Below are 9,779 nucleotides of genomic sequence, written 5' to 3'. Positions count from 1 at the left end.
GTAAAAGAGCCAATCACCTTTTAGATACAAACTTCGTCTGTCAATAAACTCGAGAAAGCGCATGCGCATTGGCGAGACAAACCGGGAATTTATTTTTTATTTTATTTTTCGTAATCTGGTGTAAAAGAAAGAAAAAAAAAAAAACACAATTTATGATACCAGTGCTGTCGGATTTTACTGCTGATTTGAAATAAGTTCTTTGATCGTAATCTTGAATAACCGTTTTGAAGATTCCGGTCTTTCCCCATTCAAGCAGATAGAAGCTGAAATTGAATGTCCCTCGTTTACATAGAAAAATAACTGTCCAGTCTGCCCGAAAAGCGTTCCAAATATGGCCGCCGAGTGGACTGACTTGCCTTGAAAAGCCTTTCAATTTTATATATATATAAATTAAACTTTGTGAAAATACTGCATGTTATTGCACCCCTGCTAGTTTTTTATGCTCTTTTTATTTATTTATTTAAAAAAAATTTTTTTTTTTTTGCCATTTACTGTTGTCATGGTGCCTTTTTTCTCGTGATATTTATATTTCTAAGTAGGAAAATTTCACTATACACAGAAAAGCACATAATAGTACACAAATAAAACAAATAACCATTGATTTTTATGTAGGCTGTATATGGTAATACAAGATAACGTGTTAACGTGAACATTACTACACTCATATTAGCTGCAATGCTTAACAGTTTATTGTGTATTATGAATTAGTTTATTAGTTAGAGTAATACTAAAGTATTATCAATTTTCCTAGTAGCCTAATAAAAAGAACATTAATGACACCTATTAATTTAAATATATATTTCACGTCAAGTTACATTGTTCTTAGTAGTTTACTCTACACCATGCCAGCAAGAAACTTACCCTGATATACATTTCTGAAGTTTATGTGGGACTATAATTAGGCCTACAACAGTAATATTTTCCTTTTTTAATGAAGAAAAAAAAACAAAAAAAATCTTACACTTTTTGCATAAGTACTGTATATAAATGTAAATGAACTTTAGAGATCGGATGCATGTGGTTTTATTTATTTATTTATTTTTTACTAGGGGGGTCTTTCATAAATTCACAGTATGCCCACCTCTTCAGACACTACAACACCACTGGATGGAGCTATTGAACTTGTCTCCTAAACAAAGTCAATTTCACTTCTCATTGCCCTCTCTTTCATTTAAATCTGTTTACACTTCACGCGGAACTATTTAAACTAACGAGTTCAAAGAATGACTGACATGGACTAAGTTTGGCTTGTTCTTGCGCAGTGTTTTTGCGTTCGGTCTTGTAAGAAAAACCTCTATGTCTCTTGTTTTGGATATAGTCTTCATTTAAAGGGAACAATCATGCCTGATCAACTGACAGTATCGGAGTTTATGGACATTACCAATGAGGACTATAAAGCACCAACCACCTCAGTGTTCTGCACGCGCATGGCTCACTGTCGGAACACAGTGGCTGCTTTGGAAGAGGTGAGATAATGATGTGAATTATACCAATGTTTGAACACTTTACAGACTAATATGAAGTACACGATGCCCATTAATAGATGGTATCTGTTACAGAAAGTCTGCGGTCTAACCTCGAAATATTTGGTTCCTTTTAGTAAATACTATAATACTATACTCATGTATTAGCTAAGGGAGCATTACATCCTTCTTATAACACCAAAGCTCAGTGTATCCCAAGTCAACCTCGCCCATCTTCAGCAACTGACACTCTCTCACGGGTACATGTAACTTCTTATCGCTTATGTTATAGAATAAATAGAGAGACCTCTGTGTTATTTTGATCTCATTAGTCAATAATAGAATGATCACATATTGATCAATGATCTTGCCCATAACAGTGAGTATACTGTATTCATTAATATTAATGAATGCATATTGCACTTATTATGCACTGACTTACACAGAACTGTCTGTCCCTGTCAATAATGTTTGTGAGCACTAAGGCAGAAAGCAGGTGAAGTAATAGACATGTTATTAACAAACAGACATTTCAGAAAGGGGGCAAACATCAATTGAGAAGGTGGTAAGATTTTATAATGCTAATGCTTATCTTTCTATCACAAGACCTTCACTAACAAAAAAGCATCAAAAAGTACCACATTATTGTTATTTATTTATTTATTTATTTTACATGTATCATAATAAAATCATGGTATTCTTTAAAGTATCTTGGAGTACTATTGAAATACCATGGCAAATGAATAAATGAATCTTTCAGTACCATGCTAAATATCAAAGTGCCATGGTATTACCATCTGTTACATCCCTGTACCATGGTACTGCCATAATTCAGTTGCCTCCACATCTGAGAACGTCAATCCGCGCATCTCATCACGTGGCTTGTTGAGCGCGTTACCACGGAGACCTAGTGTGTGTGGAGGCTTCACGCTATCCTCCACGGCATCCACACACAACTCACCACGCGCCTCAACGAGAGGGAGAACCACATTATAGCCACCATAAGGAGGTTAACCCAACGTGACTCTACCTACCCTAGCAACCAGGCCAATTGGTAGAGTGGAAGAGTCACTCAGCACGCCCTGGATTTGAACTTGCGACTCCAGGTGTGGTAGTCAGTGTCTTTACTTGCTGAGCTACCCAGGCCCCCAATGGAGAATCTTAATAGTCTTTGGTAAAGTTGATTTTTTTTTTTTTTTTTTTTTTTTTTTTTTTTTTTTCAAAGCAGGCAAGAGGAAAATCCTCTGACCCAGACTCTTAGAGGAACTAGCGTCGTCACATGGCTGGGACACACAGAGGGAAACTCTGTTTATGAGTTGCCCTTTGGCACTACCCCATTTGCATTTAGCCTCAGTGGAGGAAGTAACTGAGGTAGACACATGTTCATGGTTTACTTAGAGGTTGGACCTGGATCTTGTGTTAATTCCTTTACTCAGGTTTTCCTTTACCTACATAGGAACCACTTGTAAAAAATAGAAATTCTGTCATCATTCACTCATCCTCATTTTATTCCAAACTTTCTTTCTTTCATAAACACAAAAGGAGATGTTATGTAGAATGTTAGCATCTTTTTCCATACAATTAAAGTGTATGGTGACTGATAAAATAGAGTAGAAATTGCAAATATATATAGTATATTTATATTGTGATGAGTCAAATAGATGGATAAAAACATGTTGTTACAATGATAAAATTATTTTGTTGACAGTGCAGGGAATCTATCACTGTGTATGTAATATGCAATGAGTAGAAGATGCATATACCTACAAATGCCATAAATATGGCACTTAGTACACTGTTTGACATGCAGTACTACTCTTTCCGGTTGTTCCAGCAGTCTTCCATCTCTGTGCTTGCTGTCCTGCTGGGACCTGCCTTTGAAGAAACCCCAGTGCTGCTAATATATCTCATCTCCCTCTTTTTTCTCTTGCTCTTCCCTCTCCTTCATCTTTTCTTTTTCCTTTGGGCTAAGGTGGAGTGGCTGCCCCAGTTTTTGTCCCAACTTGTCCCTCCTAAGCTTTTTTTCCCCTTTCTCTCACAAATGTCTACTTACTGTTTTTCCACATCTTTTTGATGCCAAGGACCCCAAATATGATGACCCCCTTGAGAGGGACCCCCTTCCTAAAATATCATATTTTATAGTGTATTGTCATGTATATAGATCCATTAACAGTGTTTGAGAAATTTAGTAATTGTGATATACTGTATATAAAAAACATGGTGTTTAAAGATTAGAGATTAGATTAGGTGTTTAGAGAAAACTAAAAACTAAAATTATTGGCTTTAAATAATAATTAAAAAAAGAAAATAAATTATTAAAATATTATCTGGGAAATATTTACTTTTTCTACCCACTATTATACTGTACAAACCTGAAGAAAAACCATTTAAATTCATTTGTAGTATTAAAAAAGCAGAATTAAATGGTAATAATGTCAAATTTGGTAAATATTTGTTTTTATTTTAGGGCTGCACAATTAATCTGAAAAATAATCGTCATACAATTACAGCTGCTGCAGTTAACTAATCGTGAAAAGTGTCAATTACAGCATTCTGTTTAGATCTACTCCCATTGCATTATACTTTTCTATTTACAAATGTGTTTATTCCAGAGGTTGAGCATTGTAACCAATAACAACATGTCCATTGAGTACATAAGCCTATCAGAAATGGTGCAAAAAAACTACAGCACCATTGTTTTATAACAATATAATAGCAAAAAGGTAGTTATGGAAAACAGTTCTCCATTTGTTTTTGGAAGTGTAGCCTAAGAATGTGGTTTGCATTTGCCCCACACAAAATAAGTAATATATTGGAATTTCTATTAATAAAAATGTATAACCGCGATTACAATATCAAGGGAAACTGATAAATTGACAATTATGATTTATGTCATAATCATGCAGCCCTAATTTATTTATTACATTATTTACACCTATTTTCTCTGGAACTTTACACGGACACCCTAGCACCCCCTTGCGCCCCTTGGAGGTCCCCGACCACAGTTTGAAAACCCCTGAACTAAAGCACTGATTGTACTGCTTTGCCATACAAGGCCAATCATGGCAATGTCTTCCAACTATTAGTATCTGCAGATTTATTGTTTCCAGGGGCGTCATGCACCTGTTTGTTTTAGGGGTATCAGGGGCAGTCCTGGCTCACTTGGTGCCCTAGGTGAGATAACACGAGGAAATGTTATTTTATTTATTTATTTATTTTTATTTTATTTTTATTTTTTTTAACAAATTAAGTTCTTTAAATGTGAGATGTGTTAGTTTTGTGGTACAGTTTGTGTCGTGCAAGGGGACCCAGGTTAAAATTCTTGCAATGCTAAACAAAAGCTGTACCACAGGACTAACACATCTTACAGATACACACATATATACACAAGTTTCGAGAGACATGAGGCTGGGTAGATTTTTCAATTCAAAGCAAACGACTGGCGGAAAGTGCGACTTGATTGGACTGACCAAATTTAGACATGTAAGTGGGTGATTACACCAACTCTTTTTTACAATAATCATGCAACTTAATTTTCAAAGATACAAATAAAAAATTTTGAAAGTTGCATTAAAAATCTGAGGACGCTTCTTAATGCTACCATATACAGTGGAAGACTCACTAGCATATGAAATAGATGTTTGAAGCTGTAGCTACTGTATATGATGGTTAACAGTTCCTGCCAATGTCAGACAAACCGTGACAGTCATTAATGTGTGAGTGTTGTGAACTGTGGCAGGCATCAGGCTTTTCTCCAGTTAGATGGATTTGTCTTGGTGTTATGCCAGACATGACTCTTGCATAAACAGATTTTAGGCCACAAGTCTGCCTCCTTCGCTTGGCTCTTTTTGTATGAAATTCCCAGAACGTGATTCAGTGTGAGTGATGGGTGGCTAAATTATAGACTATCTGAGTTAGTCTGGGTGATAGATCATTGCATGCTTGTGTCATGTGTGAGCGGGAAGTATAAATTCACAACGCTGTTGAAAATTTATTTTATCTGGGTTAGAAATATTTTTTAGTTGCTATTATGGTTTGAGCAACTTTAAATATGCCGAAAGAGCAAAGAGGTTTTAGTGGCAATTCATTACACTTTAAAAAGCGGTAACCTGCAGTTTGTACCCTTAAAACCTAAACCTTGGTGTAGTTTAACATTGTTTTCAGTGTAGGCGATAAACACATTTTAAGCATTGTAATACTGTACATTTTAGGGAAAGTAAAGGTTTAGACATTTATAGGTGCACTTTATTCCTCAATCTGGGGAAAAAAAAAAATTCTCGTGAATTTTGTGTGTTGTTATCTAGGGCTGGGCAATATATTGAATATTCACAATATAATCGCAATGACTTTGCTGACGATATCAAATTAAACAATATCATGACTGTCACAATTATTTTAAAGTGATTTTTACTTGGCCATTAAGTTTCAGAAAAAGCACATCAGTAGACTAATTCCACGATCCTTCTGGGCTTCACAATTAATCAAAATAACATCAAAATGGCTATATGGTAATATGTGATTAGTAAATTGCAAAAGGCTGCATTAAAGAAAGATAAGCGTGTGCACTTCAGAATAAACAGGTGATGTGCTGTTCTGTGCTCGCGCAGGACTTATGGACTCGTGTTTTTTTAGGAGGAGATGACAGCTTTTCACCAGATGCGGAACATTGTAAACTGTCAAACACACACTGAAACGGCACTTTCAGTGTCAAAATAAAAGCTCCAGGGGAAGGTGAAGTATATAGGACAGAAATATGTTACTTTATACAAAACAAATCTAATCCTCAAAATAATAATGATAATTCAGTATTATATTATAATAAGAATCTTGGCTGGGTCCCACAGTAATAATTTGTAATATGCAATATTCAACTGGGTTCCGAAAAAAATTGGTGAAGTAGTTTTTGCACACCTTGTTCTTTCATCAAAAATGTTTTAGTGAAAATATATGAAGGTAAATAAGGGTTTTTATTAAACTACTATGGCACCATTGTATATAAAATCTAAATATAAAAGTGCATGTCAGTGAAAATGATCTCATTCTCCCTTTTGTTCAGTTAGTAAAAAACTATGGAGAACATGAATAGATTTTTATTCAATGCCTTTAAAATATTGAATCTAGTATCCTCCTGAGAAAGTCTTTAATGTTGTTTTGCAGGCGTTGGATCTGGACCACAGTGTACTGCATAAAATTAAGAAGTCTGTCAAGGCCATAAACAGCTCTGGTCTGTGTAAGTATTACAAATGATCATCAGGTTTTCAGCCTTAAAGGAATATTCCAGGGTTAATACAAGTTCAGCTCAATCAACAGCATTTGTGGCATAATATTGATTGCCACAAAAATTTATTTTGACTTGTTCCTCCTTTTCTTTCATAAAAAAAAAAAAAAAAGTGAATGGGGGGCATATTGGCTACATTCATTTTCATTGTAAGTGCCTCACTGGAACCCAGATTTTTGCTTTTAAAGAGAAGGAGGAACGAGTTGAAAATATTTTTTTTTTCGTAATCATCATTATGCCACAAATGCTGAGCTCAACTTGTATTGAACCCGCAACATTCCTTTAATCCATATCCATTAACTTTGCAGTAATTAGCATCTTGAGCTGCTTTCCTAATCGGAAAGGTTTTTCATTCTATTTTATTGTATTTTTGCTTTGTTTCAGATCCTTACTAAAAGAAAAGCCAAGAAGAACATTTTTGAAAGTTTAGAATTAGAAGTCCTAAATACGACACAAATAATTAGCCTTAAAGAAAAACAATAGTTTTTTCTGTTAACCCCAGTTATTAAATGCTACATAACAATAGCCTGGACAAAGCTTTTGGTTTCATATACTGTTGGATTGAGGTCACTGTTACTCTAGTAGTGAGCAGGGTTTTGTTCTCTACCTCGTACATTCCTCTCATTCCTACCAGAAATACGATACCTGTCCTAGCAGGAACCTGTTTATTCTCTTTCTGTATTTCTAACTCCTATGTTCCATGTGCTTGTTTAGAGCCAGATCATCACATCTGTACTTTTGCCTTTTAATTTCACCCAGCTCAAATATCAGCTCAAAACTTTTAAGTAATATATCTATTCAGTGTACAAATTGTAATATCTGGAAAGTTATATTTAGCAGTACACAAACACAGACGTCATGAAGCACCTGAGAGACCTGTAATATGGTCTAAAACAAACAGAGTTGTGAAAGTAAAGGAAGCAGAGTTTGTAAGACATTTGTGACCTGCTCTTTCATATCACTTTGACCCAGAAACACGTTTGGAGTTTTATGCAAAGTTTTAAAGGGAGAGTTAATCATTTGCAAGCGGTAGGATTGAAATAGCTCTAAAAGGCCAACAAGAAATCTGCAGACCGCAGAATAAAGCAGAAGGGTAGATTTACACTGAACTGGAACCCCTGTCATTCATGTTCATTTTGATTTTGGCTAATCTGTTGATGCTTTCAGCTACCGGAAAGAGTGTATTACTAATTCTGCATATTTGTCCTCAAAATCAGCACAAAAAATTCAAAAAAGTTCACAGATGCCCTCGTGAAAAGATTAGATAAGGTCAAGCAAAGTGTTTACAGTTGTTGAAAGTATAGTGCATTTAGGACAAATGATCTTTATAAGGCTATATTTGGGAAATGCATAAAGCTTGCTTGTGGAATTTTGGCAGTCACCAACTGTATGAACCTAATCAGCCCTATGCTAAGCCTTTTGTGCTGAATAATAATACAGAGAGTAAATTAACAGATATTTTTGTGTGTTTTCATGTGTTTTCAGCTCACGTAGACAATGAGGAGCAGTACATCCAGGCACTGGAGAGGTTTACGGATAATAATGTGTACAAAGACGACCCGGAGATGCCCATTTACTTTCTCACGTTTGCTGGTTTCACCAAGGAGCTCACTGGACTCTTTAAGAACCTGGTGAGACCTGTCTCCATGAACATTCATCTGTCGTAGATCTGTTTGCAAGGCCTGCATGTCTCTCTAGCCTTGCTGATGGCTTACAAGTTTCTCACTGGGCTAATTGTTGCTATGAGTCTATGTGGGTTCAGCCAACATGTGGAAAATGTTCACACACATATACTGTATGTAATTATACACACAGACTTTTTCACTTCTTTTTAAAGCAGCATGTCTCATTTTGTGCCCACAGCTGCAGAACATGAATAACATCATCACTTTCCCACTAGACAGTCTGATGAAAGGAGACCTTAAAGGAGTGAAAGGGGTATGAAACAAAATGTATATCCATATTAAAAGAAGGATATCTTCAGGGCCTTTCACACCAAACCATTTTTGTGTCCGTCTGCAATCTTTTTGCATTGTTTTTTATGTCTTTGACTGTTGCACTGTGTCGGTCTAAACGGCCCCTTTAATGGAATATTCTGGTTTAAATATATTGTAACTTAAAGGTGATCTGTGTCATTTTCTAGTGTTTTGAATGTGAGTGTTTATTGAAATGTTTGTCCTGTAAGTCTCCTCTTATGTTGACTGTGCTATCCTTTGGCAGGATTTGAAAAAGCCTTTTGACAAAGCATGGAAGGATTACGAAACCAAATTGTAAGCATCTCTTACCCTCTTTACATCTACCTGAGAAATAACATAAAAAAACTGTCACTCTCAAGTTAAAGTCAACCTTCGCTACCCCTTGCTTCAGCTCAGTGATTTAAAACTAAGCCTTATCATGAAGCTCTTGGTGTTTAAAGTTCAGTGGAGCATGCCTCTGCATTTCTCAGAAAAACAAACTCTAAATCAGGCCTCTGAGGTTTAGATGAATGAATCAGAGGGGAGGGCAACTTCAGAACTCTGTAAATGCTTCAAGCATGACCTTGCTTTTAACATGAGCAGCATGTAAGGGATGATGTTTTTACAGTAAGATATTATACTGCCTCAAAGTGTAATTCATGAAAGAACAAACATTCACAGCAGAGATCTACTGATTGTAGATAGGGGAAGTTGTGTTACATAGGCTGAGGTTTAGTCATTTGAGATACTTGCGCTTAACGGAATATTCCGGGTTCAATACAAGTTAAGTTCAATCGACAGCATTTGTGGCAGAATGTTGATTACCACAAAAATGAATTTTGAGTTTCTGCTTTTCTTTAAAAAAAGAAAAAATCAAAGTTACAGTGAGGCACTTACAAAGGAAGTGAATGGGGACAATGAAAGTGAATGTGGCCAATTTTTGGAGGGTTTAAATGCAGAAATGTGAAGCTTAACATTTTATAAAAGCACAATAATTCTTAAATTCTGTAAAGTTGTTTAAACCGTCATTTTTACAGTCATCTTAGGGTTTTAGGTTTTGTTGATATTACATCGTCATGGCAA

At 35.6% G+C, this 9,779-nt stretch overlaps 1 protein-coding gene across 2 annotated transcripts in view; it reads left to right on the top strand.

The window, feature by feature from the left end:
- The first annotated feature begins 1,155 nt into the window (after positions 1 to 1,155).
- LOC127416486 (arf-GAP with SH3 domain, ANK repeat and PH domain-containing protein 2-like) overlaps positions 1,156 to 9,779 on the top strand; it is a 26,720-nt gene continuing 18,096 nt past the window's right edge. For both annotated transcript variants that reach the window (XR_007893115.1, XM_051655886.1), the window contains exons 1-5: positions 1,156 to 1,466; positions 6,621 to 6,693; positions 8,227 to 8,372; positions 8,605 to 8,679; positions 8,962 to 9,011. Coding sequence is in view for 1 of the 2 variants with exons in the window: in XM_051655886.1 (XP_051511846.1) it covers positions 1,341 to 1,466; positions 6,621 to 6,693; positions 8,227 to 8,372; positions 8,605 to 8,679; positions 8,962 to 9,011 (470 nt within the window). In the remaining variant the exon portion in view is untranslated. The remainder of the gene's footprint in view (positions 1,467 to 6,620; positions 6,694 to 8,226; positions 8,373 to 8,604; positions 8,680 to 8,961; positions 9,012 to 9,779) is intronic.

Source organism: Myxocyprinus asiaticus, chromosome 25 (genome assembly GCF_019703515.2).
Source record: "Myxocyprinus asiaticus isolate MX2 ecotype Aquarium Trade chromosome 25, UBuf_Myxa_2, whole genome shotgun sequence".
In the NCBI taxonomy this organism is placed as follows: Eukaryota; Metazoa; Chordata; class Actinopteri; order Cypriniformes; family Catostomidae; genus Myxocyprinus; species Myxocyprinus asiaticus.
Note: the sequence above shows the minus strand (reverse complement) of the source record. Positions and strands in the feature narration are given on the sequence as shown.